At 35.6% G+C, this 20,369-nt stretch overlaps 1 protein-coding gene across 1 annotated transcript; it reads left to right on the top strand.

Annotated features, from left to right (window-relative positions):
• Nucleotides 1–2,429: 2,429 nt before the first annotated feature.
• Nucleotides 2,430–14,899, top strand: LOC132030372 (probable transcription factor PosF21). Its single transcript, XM_059419989.1, has 5 exons — nucleotides 2,430–2,518; nucleotides 2,964–3,519; nucleotides 8,079–8,211; nucleotides 8,814–8,898; nucleotides 14,374–14,899. The coding sequence occupies exons 2-5, from the start codon at nucleotides 3,158–3,160 to the stop codon at nucleotides 14,655–14,657; spliced, it is 864 nt and encodes a 287-aa protein (XP_059275972.1). The 5' UTR covers nucleotides 2,430–2,518; nucleotides 2,964–3,157; the 3' UTR covers nucleotides 14,658–14,899.
• The last annotated feature ends 5,470 nt before the right edge of the window (nucleotides 14,900–20,369 follow it).

The following is a 20,369-nucleotide window of genomic DNA, read 5'->3' as shown; positions in this document are numbered from 1 at the left end:
GCTTCTCCAAATAACACAATTGTCAAGTGAGCTAAGAGAAAGGGGGAGTACGGAAACTCTAGAACGTGAAACTCGGCATGGAGATAATTCGTGGACAAATTAATGACGAAAAATCTTCATCATTTGAAGAAGCAAAAGGAGTCAAGAAAATATCGTCGAGATCTTCACCAAGGCACACCCAAAAGCTTCGTCTGAGTTCTTCCACAACAAGTTCAGGATATCTTCCAAAAAATTACTTTAAGGGGGAGTGTGAAAAATTAAAGTTAATTTTTGGAAGAATAAATATCATAAATATTTAGAAGAGTTTCTAGAAAGTTATAATGTAATATCTTTGATATATATTGTATTAGGAAATGTCTAGAAATTCTAGACACTAAGATATTTATAGTTGAGGATAGAATTATCTAGATCCTTTTGTAACAAGAATAATACGCATATTAGAGTAGTGGTAGGAGAGCAAAGATGACTAGATTTTTCTTATGGATGTATCTAGAATAATATCTAGAAACATCCCTAGACAAGTATAAATAGGGATGGCGTTGGAGCATTAGAATCAGCAAAGCTAACCCATACAACCCCAATTGTAAGCTAATACTACCAATACAAGCCAATTCAAGTAAACTTTTCCTTTCCATAGCCTTCTTCTTTAGTTGAATCTTCCGATCTTGGGCTAGCAAGGTTTTTCCGATTTACTTTTCTTCGTTATATTTTTACACTATCAAAGAATGACACGGATAGTGGGTGAGTGTTCGTATTTGCCATTGATGAAGCTTGGCTTAATTTTCGAGAAATGGATATAGTTCTTTTAATTGGATGTGGGTATGGGTTAGATATTAATTATAGGTTAGATTTTATTAATTAGGAGATAATTAAGATGGACCAATAGGATGATGACATGTGTCTTTACTCGTTAAAATAAAGGGTATATTTGCTGAAAGTATGTAAAGCAGATATTTGGCCTCGAAAGATAACGAAGGGTATATTTAGCCTTTTTCCGATAGTACGGGGATATATTTGGCCCTTTTCCATAAAAAATGTGTTTTCTCCTACCAAGCATCTTGACAAATACCATTTGAAATAAATAGAACTAAGCAAGTGCATTAGTGAAATTCAAAATAAAATAAATAGATAGATTCATCGATGAAATTGCTATATATATAGATTCATCGATGAAATTGCTATATATTATCTTTAACAACTTTTAACTTTCTTTCAAAAACTTAAACCTTCTCTTTTGCCTTCACCCGCGTCTCTGCAGACTTGCATTATAGCCCGATTATATTCGGATTCGCGCCGCGTAGGGCCCATTTCCGGGAGAAGCACTCCTACCAATGGTTTTCGATACTGTGACTTGAACCCGAGACCTCTAATTCAGAAAGAAACAGCCCCATCCCACTGCACCACATTCTTTGGCGGTAAACTCAAACCTTTATCAACTGGCCTAATGTCTACCGCTATTCCATCAACCCCACCTATGTAATATTTCCATCCTCTTTTCCTTCTCTCCCATGGTAATAATTTTTCCTAAAAAGTTAAGCCAAAATCTTTCCTCATAGAGAAATATCATCGTAAAAAATGTGAGAAATCAATTTTAAGAGAAAATTAGATTAGCTAACAGGGTGCCCGGTGCCCATATTATTCCTATTAAGTAGAGTATAATGTTTCTTGAGATAATGGTAAAAAAAAAAAAAAAAAAAAAACTGTACTATTACTTTTTTTACGAGTTTCACACCTGAATTATAAATTGTTCCCTATTTCTACCTAAACTATCACTTTTTATGTATTTGGGGTCACGTTTAGGTGATAGTTCAAGTTGGAAGATGGAACAACTGATAATTGACTTAATCAGCCTCGAGATGTGTTTTAATATATAAATAGTGATAGTTCATATAGGGTAATGGACAACTAATAGTTAGGGCTTGTTTGGTACCCGATATAAGGTGTCGAATGGATTCGGTCTTGTACATGCGTGAGGAAGGTAATGAAAAAAGAAAGAAAATAGGTTCTCCTCTCTTAGGAGCCGTGTGAGATGAAAGTCTCATGCACGGTTATGAATGAGAGAAAGAAGTGAGGAATCCTCTTTTCGACTCCGACTCTCCCACTCCAATCGTTTCTTTTCTTTCTGTTACTTCCAATGAAGCTACTTTAGCTTCAGCCATAAAATGAAGCCCAAACTTAATTTTTGTATATATCCCACCTTATCCCATTAAATTTGGAATTATTTTATTCCACCTCCCAGATGGATAAATTAGTCCTAAGGCTATAATTACAAAATTACAATTCCTGGATAATTTAAAAGACGCTGCGACCAAAACAAGCCTTTTAGGGCATAAACTTGTGAAAAATGACAGTATGTTTCAAACTATTTAAGTCAATTTTTGTTTAATAACTTCTCACACTTCCCTCCTCGTCACTATAAACGCACGGTCTCTCTCTCAAAACATGTATCGTCTCCATTTCTCTCTGGCCATCTGAAAAGCTGCTTGATTCCCTTTTTTTATTCGCTCTTGTTGAAGCTGTAAGAATTTACCTTGTTTAAGCTGTTTTTCTCTTCTTCTTTTTCCCGTTTAGAAAATGGTCATCTTCGCTTTGTTATTTTTCCTCTTTGGCTTGCTAAAATTTCATAAAGAAAGGAGTTAAATGGTCAAAACCACACCTGAATGATCACTTTTTCACGAGTCTAACATCTAAGTATTAAAACACACCTTTAAGTTGATTCTTATCGACTAGGTGTGTTTTAATACATTGATGGTGATAATTCAAAGTTGGAAAAGAGAACAACTCGGGCGTGGAAACTCGTGAAAAATGATAGTTTACGTGTTGTTGATCATTACCTCTAAAGAAAAACATTGGATATATTGCATTCTCGGGTGAATTCTTGCTGTTGTATTTTTGGATTCTTGATGAATAACATTTCTGCTTATTAAAGATCCAATCTTTATTTCCCAATTTTTCATTTCCAGGGTGCATTTCATATATTTTGAAGAAAGCAAATTTTGTGTTGTGAGTTGTTATTTTCAACTTGAGAGTTCTTGCCTTTAGAAGGAAACAAGTCATCACTTTCCAGTTTTGGTTCTGTTAAGCTTTTTATATTCAGATTTCTAGTGTTTGAAGACAATTAAGCTGGTGGAAAACTTGAAACTTGGATATTAGTCAAATGCTCGACAACCCACCTAAGAATTTGGGTCATCGACATGCTCCTTCAGAGATATTTATGCTTCCTGATGATATAAGTTTTGATAGCGATTGTGGTGTAGTCAGTGGACTGGATGGACAATCTCTTTCGGATGAGACTGAGGAGGATTTCGTCTCTATGTATCTTGACTTGGATAAGTTTAACTCTTCATTCCAAGTCGGTGAGTCATCTCTAGGGGCAGCTTTAACACCTTCGAGGACTGACAATGCCAGTGAGATGCTTACATCGGGCGGAGAAGAGCCTTCTGCAGCTGAGATTAAGAAAGCCAAGTCAGCAGCAAAGCTAGCTGAGCTCGCTCTTAAAGATCCGAGATGTGCTAAGAAGTAAGTCTCTAAATGAAACTTTTGTGGCTCCTCATCATTTGCTGCCTTCGATATTATTCTCTATTTAACCAGTATCATAGCTTGACCGACCATTGGTTTTGCTTCTATAATAATTATCCTGCATGAGATAAAATGAGTTTTGGGAACTGAAAACGGAAGAGGAGGGTGGCTAAAACTGTGAACATCCTAATATGATCTAGATATTATGCTGCAATGTTGTTTGCTAAATGAAAACTTTCTGTGTTTGTTGGAATTAATTGTATTTGATTGGTGGTGAGTTCATTTTAATGATGTTTCCTTTCCATTTGGCTATTACCTCCAATAATTTGCTCCCTGAACTTTTCTGATTTTAGTTTCTTGAAGCGTCTGCCCATCACACTTGTAAAGTCTTTGCCCCAGACCTCTTCTGTCAACTTTCCACTTTAATGGCTGAAGGAGCATCAAATTGGGGATTTAAAAAAATAAAAAATAAATAAACGCGCTGTCAGCTCTCATCATAGTGCCACCTCAAGCCTCTTTCTTCTTCTAGTTCTCTGCTGTCCCTTCTCCTTAAGAAGTTGAATATAGTTACGCGTGTACAAGTTTACCTTTAAGAACTAAAAAGCAGAAAAACAGCTGTTTGGGGCCCTTGATATTAGCTTATCTTGGCCTTGATTGATGGAAGGACGTCTAACTACCAATGTCAGTCCTCTCTAGGTAAGAATGGTAAATTTTGTATGAGATGGAAGCTGGGTGCAGGGAGGGAAAGGAGGCCTGTAGCTGCTAAATATAAAGAGAGAAGATACAAAAACAAAACCGGTTTTGGGGGTGGGGGTTGCAGATGAGAAACACTAGTGTTATTCTGCGGAGAGAGGTGAATACATAGTGGCACACTAAGTGAGATAGGTGAATATTACCTGTCTTTATAAGGCAACTAGTATATATACCTGCGCTTCGCGCGGTAGTAAAACAAAATCCAAAGTTCGTTTAAAAAAGAATATCTTCCTTTTTTGATAACTTTTTAGTTCCAACTTTCCATATGGCATGTTTAAGACCACGAGATTAAAAGACATTTTGGTACATTTTACATATCTTTAATTTAAGACCACAAGATTAAAAAAATTCTTTATTTTCTTAAACTCCGTGCCAAGTTACAATCAGACAAACCAACTGAAATGGAGGGATATATATATATTTCATTATGTTGTTCTTTGCACGGCCCAATTTTGTAGTGCCGAAACACAGTACCTAGTGGGCTAATTCAATAGATGAATTATGTATCCCATATAACTTGCTGAGTATAAAATTATAGACTAGGAATAATTAAAATAAGAAGAAAACAAAAGACCAACAAATTAAAATTTGTGTTCATTCTATTTGACCTTATGCTCTTCAATTAATCTGTCAGGAACACTCCTCAACATGAAGAAAACAGGGAGAATACCAACAATAAACTAATTCAATAAACTGATAATGAACTTCATGGTGGTATAATTAATATGGAAGCACAACCCCATGGTGGATATTTCTAATAATCTACAATTAACGAGCTTAATTGCAATATAGTCATCTCTAGAATGATAATAGCAGGCGATAATTAACAAGAAAAATGAAAAGTTTCAGAGAGTTTCTTCCTTTTGCTTCACTATCTAGCTTCCATTTCTCCAAAACTTTATTCGTTCGTCTATGTTTTAGGACTTCTTCACCCTGTTCACACAAATTTCAATTAATCAAGAAAGGTGAGAAGAGGAAATGAAAGGCGAAAGGTAAGCAATGTGCCGTGAATATAGACTAACAAAATAAATAGGAGAAATAAAAGGAAAGAGAATAAGAAATAAAGGCTATAACTAGGTTACATACATATGAAACGTGGCAGTTATTTCTAGTTGTTTACTTGTTGTTTTCGCAAAGGGTGAAGCTACATTCTGAAGCTTGGCAAAAGCTGATTGTTTTGTGTTAGGACAAATATTTCGTACGTATTTTCTCTCTTATTCTTACCAAGCCCATATGCCAATTCTTTCATATAATCAGTATTAAGAATCATATTGTATGTGCTGAATTACCACAACTTTTTTTATGGAGAAGGGTAGAGGGGTGGGCCCATTATTCACCAAGTTTAGTAGCATGAGCCAAACGGCCTCGAAGATTTCTCGGTTATAAAAAAGATTACCGGCAGCATTTATGTCTGATGGATGAACTAATCAAATGCAACTATTATTCACTGGTTTGTGAATTATGTTAAAAAACTTAATCAAAAGTAATCGGAAGCCCTCTTTTTCCTTGGAAGAAAAACTGGAGGCAGGAAAGGAATTAATGCTAAAATATTGTCCTTAATTAGTTGTAAGAAAATTTCCCAGAACACCTCACTTAAGAAAATTTCCCAGAACACCTCACTTTCCATGTGACATCATCCATATACAAATACCACCTGTTTTTGCTGCCATCATCCATATGTCAAAAGCGACGACACGTGTGTGCATACCACCCTTAGGCAATAAAAACAATGTGCTCTCTTCTTTCTTGGGCGATGAAAGCAATGAGTTTCACGATGCGCCCTTAGAACACTCACTCAATTTATAAGCCTCTTCCTTATCGGTAAGCAAGAACTTGTTTTGTAGGTTCACAACATTTGATCGATTGAGACTGATCTGATTGATTATACGGTAAATCTATTAATTTATGTGGCTGCATTTGGTAAAATGTAGCTGCATCAATTCTTTCCCTTTCTTGTTATTTAGATCATAATTAGGTTTGTGTTCCATCGATAATCGTTTGCATTAATTCAACTGTCAATTCCACCTTATAGATGATATAGGCATAAGAATTTTTATACTCAATTGTGTCGCATGTCTCTCTGCCTCAGTTTCTTCCTTTCTCTTTGCAGAATCTAGTAGAATAAATTTGGTATCTTTTGTGTGTGTCTCTCAATTGAATGAGTAAAATCATATTCAGATGAGATAGTTCTGATTTTCCTTTACATAATCGGATTACTCATCCGTTTTCAGCCCCTGTTTGGTTCTTTTCATCTTAGTTCAAAATTGTTTAAATTGGTTGATTGGAAATCTATGTTTTCCATTGTTCATGTATGACGTCTAATTTACTGAAGAAAGGGAAGGCTGAGTTAGTTCTGTTTAATCAATTCGTTGGAAATGAGTTTATACTAAAGAGGTAGATCTGATTTCGTGCGGTTCAATTGCTGGATTGAGTTGTCAAAATATTTTGCTGAACTGAGTTGTCAAAATGAACTGAGCTCACTCACTGGTGGATAAAACATAGGTTCTTCGTTAATACTTATTTCAAGAATTTCAATGGTTACATGAGGTAATAATGATGTTGTTCTTAGTTCTATGCTGAAGAAGTATTTATAGTCATTCCCTTTGGATTGTTACGAACCAAATTAATTAGAAAAAAGGGGAAATATAAGATGGCCAACAGTGGATTGGTGGAAGAAGATTTCTTAGGGACAGTACTGAAGGGGGAGAAGAAAGAAAATAAAAATCAAAGTAACAAGAGTTATTTTTTTGTTTTATGTACATAAATTGATGTGGCGTATTTTCATCTGATGTGAATTCTGACATCAGAAAATTGAGAGACAAGCAAGTTCATGGAACATGACTCTAGATCTCAGACAACTGGTTAATCTGGAAAGTCTGGATAACCGAAAAAGGCATTCCAAGGAGAAATGGGACTCATCAACTCTACAAGTAGGGGTAACTATTGAGTATCTCTGGAACGAACTTCGAATCTATAAAACATAAGAGTACTGTTCCGGTGAATGATAGCGATCCATAAGACCATAACTGTTGGGGCAAGAGTTAGATAACAACATGCTATGCCATGCATTTATTGATGCATATATCAGTGTTCCTGTCTGTATCTGAAATCTTCTGTATCAATATATAGGGATGATTATCTCTAAAGAGTCTGAGACAATGCGCACCGAAAGAGAGTTTTTCTGGCAGTCTGATCTCAACCCAATTGGGTGGGTATCCATGAGCCTCGTCTGCACATCACGAGTGTCTGACACCATTTCCATCAGCTAGGGGTGCTGGCACAATCTGGCTATTGCGTATAAGTGACATAATATGATATTGCCACAACTAATCACTAGCAAATTATATTGGGCAACTATGGTTCAGCAGAAAGTTCTATTAGGATTTCTGAAACCCTTTTTCATATGACATCCTATTTTCTTAATATTAGTTCTGTAGGCCGGGTACGCTCTGGTGCTCGGTTTGTAAGTTGCAAATTGGGTTGTTAGTCTGAAGCTAATTGTTCTAGGATAGCTTAGAATTCTGAACAGTTCTTGTGTGGTAAACGATATATCTCGTATCTGTTTACTGCAAGTTGTATATATTGCTATTTATTCTGGTTTTCTTAACTTTCTCTGCCATCTGACTGGTGCTCTTAAAGCAGACTATTAACTCAAAACATCTGTATTCAGCGTCTTAATTCTCTTTAGTTCAACCGGAGAATTTTCTGTTTGCTTGCTGAAGTATCTTCTTATGCTTGAACCTAGCTATAGAGACCCCTTTTGCCTCGATAACAAGCTCAATGTTTTAAAATTTGCTATGCTGCAGGATTATGGCAAACAGGCAGGCAGCTTTGAGATCAATGGAAAAGAAAAAGAGATACATAACAGAGCTCGAGAGGAAAGTGCAAGCTCTGCAAACTGTAGCGACTCCTATGTTTGCTCAATTGACATCGTTGCGGGTATATATCAGAGCTTTCACAGCTATGCAGTTCCCTTTTCTCCTCTATTTGTATTGTATTCTTTTAATTGTTAAGGAACGGGGTTTGTAAGGAAAAGGGTTGAGTGTGATTAGGCTGGCAAAATGGTTAAAAAAACAAGTAACTATTCAATCTGACCCATTGGATATGGGTTGGATAACCGACTTTTTAAAAGTAGATCAAATATGGATATTATCCATATTATCCACTAAAAAATGGATATCCATATTATCAAATGTCATTTGTCTGCTCGTTATTTTTAATGAGTTCTTGCTTTCTGGTAGTCTATGCTTGTTTTGGCTTTTAGCTTGTGTTATCACCTAACTATTCCTGAAGCGATGGATAATATGGATATCCATATTATCTGTCTGTTAACCCATTGGCCACTCCTAAGGGTGATTGAAGAGATGGAGATAAGTAAATCTTTGTTCTTTGTTTGCTTGGTCTTGTATATGCAACATCAGCATATGAATGTACATCTATAAATATGCATTCAACTTGTTCTGTTTCTCTTATGTCTAATACATGCATATCAAAAAAGCTGGATTTTGAGATATCTGCATTTGTTTTTTCATATGGAACAGAGTGATACAAATGGTCTGGCTGCAGAAAACAGTGAACTTAAACTGCAGTTGCAAACAATGGAACAACAGGAGCACTTGCAAGAAGGTAAAAAATTAAACATGCCTTCATCTTCTCTCCCCTTAGCTGACTAGTTTTCTTCATCTCTTGCTCTTACTTTGGATGTTATATAGTTCTTCCCCCCTCTCTCTCCAACTCCTGATTTTGCTGGAAAATGTTTCTGTTCTATCAACATCCTCTTCAAATCTCTGAGTTCAAATAATTCATTCTAATTCAAATAGGGTTACTATTTAGATTGCGTGCAAATTTGTGGTGGTGGTTATCAAGTCTATATATAGCATGTTTGGACTTTGGCCAAGCTTCTCTACAGCCAAAACTAGTGCTTTTTTTTTTTGTTGAAAGTTGAGGTGTTTGGCTAAGCTTTTAGGAGAAGAAAAGGTACTTTTAAGTAGAAGCAGAAGCTGTTTTGAGCAGCTAAAAAAGTTAGTCAAACGCTAATTGTTGCTCAGAAGTGCTTTTCAAATTGATTAGCCAAACACAAACTGTTTCCCACCAAAATACTTTTGAAAAAAAATATTTTACAAGATAAAGCTGATTTTAGAAGCTTGGCCAAACATACTATTTATTTATGGAGAAAGTTGAGCGAAATCAAAGTTGAAATACCTCTTCAGCTTCACATTGAATGTCAGATTGACTTCTCATAGACTAATGCAGTATTCCATAGTTCTCTTCATCTTATGCTCATAAGCACATAAATTAAGGCAAATCCAAAATCGGTTAACCTTAGAAAGCCAAACTTATATTAGAATTGGTTGACTCAAGAATTAAACAATCTTTTGCAATTAAAGTATTACAGGCATTGCAATAATTCGAAGTGAAGTCAGCGAATTGAAATATTTAGGTTGTGGAGGTCTGGATGCACGCCAATAATTTAACGTGAATTCTTTTGGTTCTAATGTTTGGGTTTGTTCAAAACTTCAAATGTTTGAACTTTAAAAGCTTTTGTTTGTGTAACCAAGCGATTCCATTCTAGGATTGATCATTCAGAAAATTCATATCATATTGTCTTGATAGGCACCAGTATATTAGGTGCTATTTTGCTTAAGTGGTATTAGTTTCCTTAAAAGTTTGAATAGGCATGTATTTCTAACAAGCATAATATCCTCGAGAAGTAATTTTAAGGTGGGGTAACCCTTTCCTGTTCTAAGAAACCATTCCCATAATCCAGTGGCGGACCCAGGATTTAAGGGTCGTGGGTGCTTCCGGCCTGGAAACTAAAGCACCCAACTATGTTATTGATTTCCAGGGTGCTTTTTTAATATTTATAACCAAATTTCATATATTTCTTATATAACTATACCTAATCTACGTCGGGTTTAATGGGTGCTGGAGCACCTCCAAAATGCACATAGGTCCGCCCCTGGCCAAAATCACCTCAGGAAGAAGAGTTTATCACATTAGAAAGTAATCTGGGGTTTGCGATAGATTAGAATTCCAATATTAAGAAAGAGATGATTCAACAAAGTAATGATATTGTTGAGTGAAACTAACAAAACTGAAAACGTTGTTAATATTCCGACAAGTTAACTCAGGAAAACCAACGTGAACTCAGTGTTATCAAGAGACAAAAGCGCAAAATGCTCAAAGGTCCTTTGGGCTTTAAGCGCAAAGCGCAAATAAAACGCGAGCTTTATTAAAAAAGGCACAAATGGAGAAAAAGATACAAATATGTATGTGTAGTCCCAGATTAATAATAATAAGCATAAATAACATATATATGGACAAAGAAATTGAAAAAAAAATTACGATAAAGTGAAAATCAATTGATTAGTATCGCATCTTCAGGATTACGCTCATTGGCAAGGAAAAATATGCCTTAGAGCCTTGATGACAACATTGAAGCGCCCATAAAGCGAGGTGAAGTGCTGAACATGTTTGCGCCTTGTTTCAGGGCTTAAGCGCGTCTTTGACAACACTGCATGAATTCTTATTCAACCCAACAATCCCACTGTGTAAGGCCGTCTTATCTTTCCATTAAGGTACTGTTGTCAAAATTAAAGATAGAGACAATGCCATTCCAAAACACGTAGCAATCCTGACTCAACCGGCACCTTGGTTTGTTGCTAATGATAAAAGAAAGTATGTTAAAATTTCCTGAAGAACTTTTGTTTCAAAGGATAGTTGAGTGGTTAACGTTCCAAGTTTGACTTTCAGCTAACAACACTAAGTGTGAGCCCATTTGCTCCAGCCTTATCAGGTAGAATTACCCAAGACCTGTGCTTTTGGGCAAAGCTGATTGCTAAATTAAAAGAACTAAAAGTACTTTTCAAAATGCTAGTTCAACTAGGAGCTTAATTTCTTGTTCTCAATCTGAACTACTTGTGTATCTGATAAAATACTTCATAGTGTCGCAAAATTTCCTTTTATATGAACTCTTGAGTAACTTATTCATCACTCTTTTTAGCGGGAAAGGAAAATCTTATTATATGGGAATTGGGTTGTGAATATGGAAGTTTTTCCTTTCTCTATTTGAACACGAATACATCAGCTTTTGTCTGCTGCCTTTCCTTCTGCCTAGCAACATTGGCAGTGGCTTCGACAAATCTATGGCAATATAATTCCTTTCCATTGTCATGGATACTTAAGTTTCTTCTTATATCTACTACCTCAGTTCTAAGATCAAGTTAACTAACTACTAGCCCGAGAAATGTGAAGAATAGGTGCCATCAGCCTCTTTTTATCCATTTAACCATTAGGAGAGTAAGTATTCCCGCACTACATCCTGGAAGTTAATGTAAATTGTTCTCTATTTTGGAGTGGATGCGACTAGAGTCGAATGACTTCATTTAGTTTGAAATATGGGAAAAGGGTCAAATATACTTTATTTTATTAGTTAAACATACCCTCCGTTAATGAAAATTAATAAAAATACCCCTAGCGTCTTCAAACTTCACACTTATGCCCCTATTTAGATGGAAATCCCCAAATCCTCTCAAATTACCCAATTTCGAAAAATTATCCACTTTTTTTGTTGACCCGCCCCGCCCGATCCGCCTATCATCATCAAGCTCTAGCTTCATCTTCTTCCATGGAGAAAAAAAGAAAAAAAGCAAGAACACACCCAAATGATAAAATCCCAAAACTCACCTCAAATTTCATCTTTAAATCCAACTCCAAATTTTGGTGCAGCCTTTTTTTTTTTTTTTTTTTTTTTTAATCAACAAAATTTTGCTTACCCATGTGTTGTTCTAGATGTTTTCACAAGTTCTCCTGGATCTTTAGTCACCAGGAGCACAAGCTGCATTCTTTGTTCATCACTACAAACAGTCAATAATTTCTGAACAAGATAGTTACCAAATGGATCCTTCATTAACTCAAGTATATGATGAATAATTCCATTAAATATTATCTGAACATCTTCAGCTGTCCCTTCATCAAATATCCTCTGTAAATACCTACACCCCATCTGATCTTTTGCTGCCAAATACACATTTTTCTCTACATTTCCTTCCCTTGCTGGTTTCTTTTCTTGCAACCTTTCTATTTTAGCCTCATTTCTTTTTTTTTTTCTTGTGACCCTTTAATAAACCTCTCTGTTCAGAACCATATTTTAAACATTCCCCTTGAAGAATAAAGTTGTGGTCTTCATAACGGTAAGTGTCTTGGATTCTTGAATTTGGCAAAGCAGAAAAAGGGTATTTACTGATTTAGCCCTTTGCTTAGCAATGGAACAGTCACATTCAGAATTTAATCCCATCAACTGAGAACCATGTAAGGAGCTAAAGAAACTCCTAGCAACAACATCATCATATGGAAGACCCTCATTGTTACTACAAGGCCTATTCATGTTACTCAAACATTCATAATTAATTTGTTCCTTCTGATAAAACAGGTCTCGACAGAGAACTAGGATTTTTTTTAGTACAAAAACGCTCCATTGAATCACGAAAATTATCTCCTGACCCTTGAAAATCACAAAAACCGTGATGAGAATTTCTTGTTCCATTGAAAAACTGATCTTTAAATCTATCATCAATATTCATACCATAAAATCTCTGAGACAGAGCACCTATATCAACAACTTTATCAAAATTTTGGTCATTAAACCAACCAGAACCAAAATGTCCTTTAGTAGTAGTATCAACTAGTCCTTGATTTAAAGATGAAATTTGAGGTGAGTTTTGGGATTTTATCATTTGGGTGTGTTTTTCCTTTTTTTTTTTTTTTCTCCATGGAAGAAGATGAAGCTAGAGCTTGATGATGATGATAGGCGGGTCGGGCGGGGCGGGTCAACAAAAAAAATGGGTAATTTTTTTTAAATTGGGTAATTTGAGAGGATTTGGGGATTTCCATCCAAATAGGAGCATAAGTGTGAAGTTTGAAGACGCTAGGGGTATTTTTATTAACTTTCACTAACGGAGAGTATATTTAACTAATAAAACAAAGTACAGGGGTATATTTGACCCTTTTCCCTTGAAATATTCATAGCTAGTTGGCTTGATTCTTGCCTTTCGTCTGCATTTAAATTTAAATGAATAATTTTGGGTATCTTATGGCAGTGTAATAAACGTAAGAAAATTAACCTCATTTCTTGGTGAAATCAATATTTTCCATTGGATTCAGCACATTACTTAAGAGAAAGTTTTAAAGATCAGCGGTAAGGAAAGTAAGCCTGAAGATAAGGCTGTTTGTGTGATTTTGCAATCTCTTCTCCGTCAATTCAAGTCCAGCAGTTTGACTGAGCTTTAACAATGTCAGGTGTCACTGAATAAATGCCAAATTAGCCTAAGTAGTGCACCAAAAAAAAAAAAACGGGCTGACCTCCACCGAGGGAGCAAATATATGAATATTTCTATTGTGCATTGATTGCTCAACATGTTTCTTTAGCTGTCTTGTGTTTGAATTACTTTTACCTTCTATTTTTTCTTCTCAAACTGCATCTTAGTCTTGTAAAAATTCACACATAGGGGAACCCTGAAGGAATATATGTGGATGTGTTGAGCACCTCGTTAATACAAATGATTAGGAGGCTCGACTTGACTATATTAGTGATTAGGGGTCATTTGGTTACTGGTTAGAGTTATGTAGGTATTTGTAATGTAAGGATTAATTATGCAGGGTTTAGTTATTCATGTATAAGTTTTTTTTTTTTTTTTTTTTCGGTAACTAACAGTGTATTTACCAAGTGAGAAATGTAAAGCTCAGAAAAACAATATACATTTATTAGTAACTCCATCTTCTATCCAACATAATTCCTCATAACTTATACATGTATTAGTTATCGGGATTCTAATTTGCTAATCAAACACAATATTGGGGGTGTTGCATTTTATAAATAGCAAAAGAATGCTCCAAACATGATACAAGTTATGCAAGATTGAATACATGAATAATCACCTCCTAACCAGCAACTATACAACCCCTAAGCACTTAGGGGTCCTATGCTGTTCCCTGCTCTTTGACTTTGCAGTCGTCCTTTTTTTTTTGGGTTCTTAAATGTATGACATAAATTTGACATTGTTCTAAAGTTCTCTCTCTCTTTTTTTTTTCCGGTCTATGTAGCATTGTATGATGCGCTAGCAGAGGAGATGCAACATCTCAGAGTGCTAACTGGCCAAGACATAGCAAATGCTGGACCAACGATGAACTTTCCAGCATCCATTGGAAGCAATCAGCAAGTTTACTCTAACAACCATGCAATGCATGCGTTATCGACTGCACAGCAGCTTCAACAGCTCCAGATACATTCTTACAAGCATCAGCGGCAGCAAGCTGGAGATGTGAAATTGACAAGTTCAGGTTCATCTGCTAAAGATGACCATTCTTCTGAGATCAGAAGGGATTGAAAACTGCGGGCAATGAAGACTTATGTGTACGCTCGAGTCTTGATGGTGTCATATAGCTCGTCGTTGATTATCTTTCATCAACTGCTCGTGCATTTTAGTGCTTCCTAGGGTCTTAGTGATGTTGTAGTTGAAATCGTCTAGCTGTACTTCTTTTGCATGTCGTCGTATTCAACAAGGACTTCTTTATATGACTAGTGTTTTTAGTATTAGTTGGTTTTGTACCTAAAACACTAAGCAACTGCTGATGGAGTTTCATATCTGCTGATGGAGTTTCTGATGATGAAAATTAAGATAAAAGTATTGATATGAATTGAACAGTTTTAATATCGTTAAGCTAAGTTCTGTGCGAACTGTAAACAGTATCGCTGTTGTAAACTACAAATTTAAAACCAAAAAAAGGTTCATACTATTATTGTATACCGTCTGCACACTTTTATTTTTCAGTTAATAGCTCACAATTACTTTAATATATATCTGTGATTAGGAATAAATTAGTTTACATACAAAGTTTGTAATTAGTTTTGGATTACGTAACAACATACGAGCCTTTAAATACTTTTGTACCCTTCCCAAACTTAAATTTAACTACATTATGAGTTGAATAAATTAAAGTTTCATCATTCTTAATAAACTACTTGGATTTTAGGTCAAATATGAATATGCCACTGACTTCCCTAGAATATTGATGACTATTATACCATCTGAAAAGCTAATTCAAACTATATTTCACGTTGGATTTTTAACGTTAATAAACTAATATTTAGGATTCAAAATCAAACGTGGATTTACACTTTCAGTTTCCCAAGAGCTTTTACCCTCTCATTTTTTTTTTTTAATTTCCTGGTAGAAACATAGTGTGGATGACTCTGAAGTCAAAAATAAATCTAGCAATTTGAATTTAAGACCAATACAATACTTTTAATCCAGCGAAAACTTCTATCCAATTTGGTAGGGTTAAGTTTTAACGATGACTGAATTAACTTAATATATTTGTGTTACACGTGCAGGAAAAACAGGAAGACTCCATAAGGAAACTTGCTAGTTGGACGAAAAGAAATAAATGAGTATATTCAAATACTCATTTATGGGAAGACATTAAATAACACAAAATGGTAGCAAACAATCAACAAAGGAATAAGCATACAAGATGGAAAGAATATCAATAAACTGCAGAAGAAATATTTCAAGTCCCATCAAGGATTTTTGCGAAAAGTAATTAACGGAAGAATTCTCAGCCTTTACTGAGAGTAATCTCTTTGGGACCAGCGAAGATTTGAGCGCACAAGTAAAGAAGATTTGAAGACTCCTCAAAAGAAAACATGTACCAAGGATTATCAATCTGTCAAACACTAGAAGGAAACGATGTTTTGAAGACTGCCATAAAATCTACAATTGAAGAACTCTCAATGGCATCTTGAAGCTCTAACTTTATTCTTGGAAATAGAATAAATCAATTCTTTTTTTCAAGGATCAATTCTTGTGGGTTGTCATCTCCACGAGCCAAACGACTAGTTTTGAAGACTATGAAGTGGCTTTGCGAAAAAGGCAAATATACTATCGTCTCAACCTTCCCAAGTTCTTTGCTCTATTTTTAACAAGTATTGTATTTCAATAGTCGTCTACTGTGTATTCAAAAAAGAGAGAAAAATATTGTTGGTGAGGCATTGCATCAAACGTGTAGATGTAGGGAGATGCACTTCATCACAACTGTACAAGAACAAAATCACCAAGGGCTTGTTATCAACCTGTATTCAAAAATATACTTAAAGTAAAACAATTTTTCAGAAACGAAAAAAACAGTAGAACAGTATCTGGAAAAATCTGTAGGAATTAAATCGAGCCCACTGAATGCACAGTGTGTCCTTAAGGAAATTATTCCCCTCAATGTACCCGAGGTTGTGGAATATATCCTCCCAGGATAGAACGATTTACTCACCGTTGTAGTGGTACAGCAAGCTTCGGTGACGGCGAACCACTCGACGACAATATATCACACGAGAATATTTATTTCAGTGCAAGAAAGAAGAGAGAAGATCAGAATTTTTGTAAGGAAAAAACTGAGGACTAGCGCATTTATATAGCCATTGATCAGGTTTAGTGAAAAGGTGCAACTCAAAAGTTGCAAACTTTCAGAAATGTAATTCCACGAAAAATTAAACATTTTAATAATTCCGCAAAAATTAAAAGGAAAAACGGTCAGATTTTGGAAACTTATTAATGATTATAATTAAACATTAAATAATTTTGGTCCAAAAAGATTATCAATCAATCAGATCATTTGACCGAACCCGAAGCCGAGCCAAGCGACGACGACGGCGCGAGGGGAGGTCCTCTTCTCAACTCTTTATGAGCTAGAAGATGTGCTTCTCTATATAAGCACAAGAACTTTCCTTTCCACTACCAATGTGGTAGAAATGCTTCATCCAAAAAGCAATAAAGGAACAATTCAAAATTTTCATTTTCCCTCCATATTTTCTTCCCTCCATTTCCCATTCATCTACACTTAAAACCCAACAATCCCGCACATGAATGGGGAATGTCTATAAGATAAGGAATGCATGGACAAGTGTGTGATATACAAGTAAAGATTAATTGCATCTGGATAAATAGGTTTCCCTTTGAACTTTCTGTAGTGAACTTATATCAGATATACTCGATCAATCGGTAGATGTGATATCCTTGAACCGTCGAACTTTGTTGTATACCTAGACAACATAAGTCACACAATTAACCCCCAGCCGTATATGGTTCTCACGGTTGTATTCGTTTCAGCCATAAACACTGCCTGGTTTCATGAGTGCATAGAGAATGGGCCTTTACTCTCATTCTCCTTGAAGCGGCTTACACTTCAAACTCACATAAGTGATTTCTAAATGTGTAATCCTATAGATACACTATCCGGTCATATCTTGCCAAACTTAGAAACCATTAAAAAACTTTAATGCTTTATTAACTTATTAAAAAGCCTTAACATTTTATCCTTATTTCGGAACATTGTCTTCATCACGAGTATGGGTTGAGTTATTTGACAATGTTGAACCGTCATTCATAACTTTGTTTGATATCATCGAACTTAGCCCTTTGATGATCTTTCAACTGCCGCTCTATATAGGCCTTTTGTAAGTGGATCCAACGCGTTATCTCTCGACTTTACGTAGTCAATAGTGACTAGAGAGTAGTTGCCTAACGGTATTGTGTCTCCGTCGTATGTGACAAGATTTTTCGTTATACATAACACTCCCTGCCCTACCTATTGCCGTTTGGCTATCACAATGTATACATATTGGTGCCAAAGGTTTGGGCCAAAATGGAATATCTTTCAAAAAATTCTGGAGCCATTCAGCTTCTTCACTGGCCTTGTCTAAAGCTATAAATGCATATTCCATTGTAGAACGGGCGATGCATGTCTGTTTGGATGATTTCCAAGACACTGCTCCTCCACCAATGGTGAAAACATATACACTTGTGGATTTAACTTCAAATGATTTGGTGATCCAATTTGCACCACTATATCCCTCAATTACAGCGGGATATTTATTATAGTGCAAGGCATAGTTTTGGGTATGTTTTAAATATCCCAAAACTCGTTTCATTGCCATCCAATGAGTTTGATTGGGATTGCTTGTGAACCGACTTAGCTTACTAATAGCACATGCTATATCTGGTCGTGTACAATTCATGATATACATGAAAATTCCCAAAACTCGTGCATAGTCCAATTGCGAATCACTTTCACCTTCATTCTTTTGAAGTGCAAAGCTTGCATCAATTGGAGTCTTTGCAACATTGAAATTCAAATACTTGAACTTGTCAAGTACCCTTTTAATATAATGAGACTGTGATAATGCTAGACTTTGTGGAGTTTTATGAATCCTAATTCGTAAGATCAAATCAGCAACTCTTAAGTCTTTCATGTCAAATTTTCTAGCAAGTATATGCTTAGTAGCATTTACATCGGCAATATCTCTACTCATCATCAACATGTCATCGACATATAAACAAACAATGACTTCATGATTTGGAGTGTTTTTAATGTAAACACATTTGTCGCACTCATTGATCTTAAATCCATTTGCCAACATTGTTTGGTCAAATTTTTCATGCCATTGTTTGGGTGCTTATTTTAGTCCATAAAGCGACTTAACAAGTTTGCACACTTTCTTCTCTTTACCAGGAACTACGAAACCTTTAGGTTGTTCCTTGTAAATTTCTTCCTCCAAGTCTCCATTTAAGAAAGCTGTCTTAGCATCCATTTGATGGATTTGAAGACCATATCGCGCTAGTGCTATTAACACCCGAATGGATGTTATCCTTGTCACCGGCGAGTATCTGTCAAAATAATCAAGACCTTCTTTTTGTCTATAGCCTTTAACAATAAGTCTTGCCTTATATTTGTCAATAGTGCCATCAGCTTTCATTTTCCTTTTAAATATCCATTTCGAACCTAAGGGTTTTTTTTTCCGGGAGGAAGATCAACCAATTCCCATGTATGATTGCTCAAGATTGATTCAATCTCACTATTGACTGCCTCTTTCCAAAATGGTGAATTTGAAGAAGACATGGCTTCTTTAAATGTTTGAGGCTCATTTTCTAAGCGAAACGTCACAAAATCCGGTCCAAAGGAAGTAGATGTCCTTTGGTGTTTGCTACGCTTGGATCTCTTTACTTGGTGTATTTTCCTTTGGTTCTTCCCGTGGTCGTTTGATCTTTCGCTGGACGACTCACATTCCGTTTATACGGTAAATGTTTTCAAAGAATTCAGCATTGTTTGATTCAATTACCGTATTGCGTGGATGTCGGGATTTTTGGATTTGTGAACCAAAAATCGACGCACATGCTTTGGTGTTGGTAGCATATCCAATGAAAATACAATCCACAATTTTTTGGTCCTATTTTGACCCTTTGGGTATAGGAACTTGAACTTTAGCTAAGCACCCCACACTTTGAAATATTTCAAGTTAGGTTTTTGTTATAACCCGCATTTTAGTATAATCGGATAATTAAACAATCGGGAAGACAACAAGCGAGCCATATTTTATTTTGTTTGGCATATGAGTTGCTTATGAAAAATTTAGAAGCGGAATTAATGAGGGAAGGTCAAGGGCATAAAAGGAAATTCGCAATATGACTCGTGGAAATACGGAGAAAGGTGAAGGGCAAATTTGGAAGTTGGAAAAAATTTTTGTTTTCATGAATTACAAGAACTAGCCTAATAATTGCTTGGAATTTTTTTTAAGAAAATTTGAAGGCCCAACCGGCCATGGGGGGTCCAAGCCACCATGAATTAAGCTTGGTCAATAAATAAGATGACTAAGTCATCTTTGATCCATAATTCTCTAGAAATTTCAAGAAAACAAAAGAAAGAAAAGAAGGAGAAAATTCAAGGGGCCATTCGGCCATAGCAAGAAATTCCAAGGAAAATTGATAAAATTCTTTCAAAAATTAATTTCTACCAAGTAGAGGGTGCACAAGGTGAGGTGAAGTTGTTGTTGGAACAAGAAAGGTTCAAAATCATACAAGTTGCCAAAGAGTTAGGCAAGTGAAGTTGAAGAAGAAAGGTAAATTCTAATCTTGTTCTATGTGGTTATACATGGTTTATATGTGTTATAGTATGCTAATATGGATGAAATTCATGAAAGAGAGAATATGGCATGTGGCCGTGTATGTATATGTATGTGTAGGAATCATATTTCAATTATTTTGTTTAGTGTT

The sequence above is a fragment of the Lycium ferocissimum genome, chromosome 1, assembly GCF_029784015.1.
Source record: "Lycium ferocissimum isolate CSIRO_LF1 chromosome 1, AGI_CSIRO_Lferr_CH_V1, whole genome shotgun sequence".
In the NCBI taxonomy this organism is placed as follows: Eukaryota; Viridiplantae; Streptophyta; class Magnoliopsida; order Solanales; family Solanaceae; genus Lycium; species Lycium ferocissimum.
Note: the sequence above shows the minus strand (reverse complement) of the source record. Positions and strands in the feature narration are given on the sequence as shown.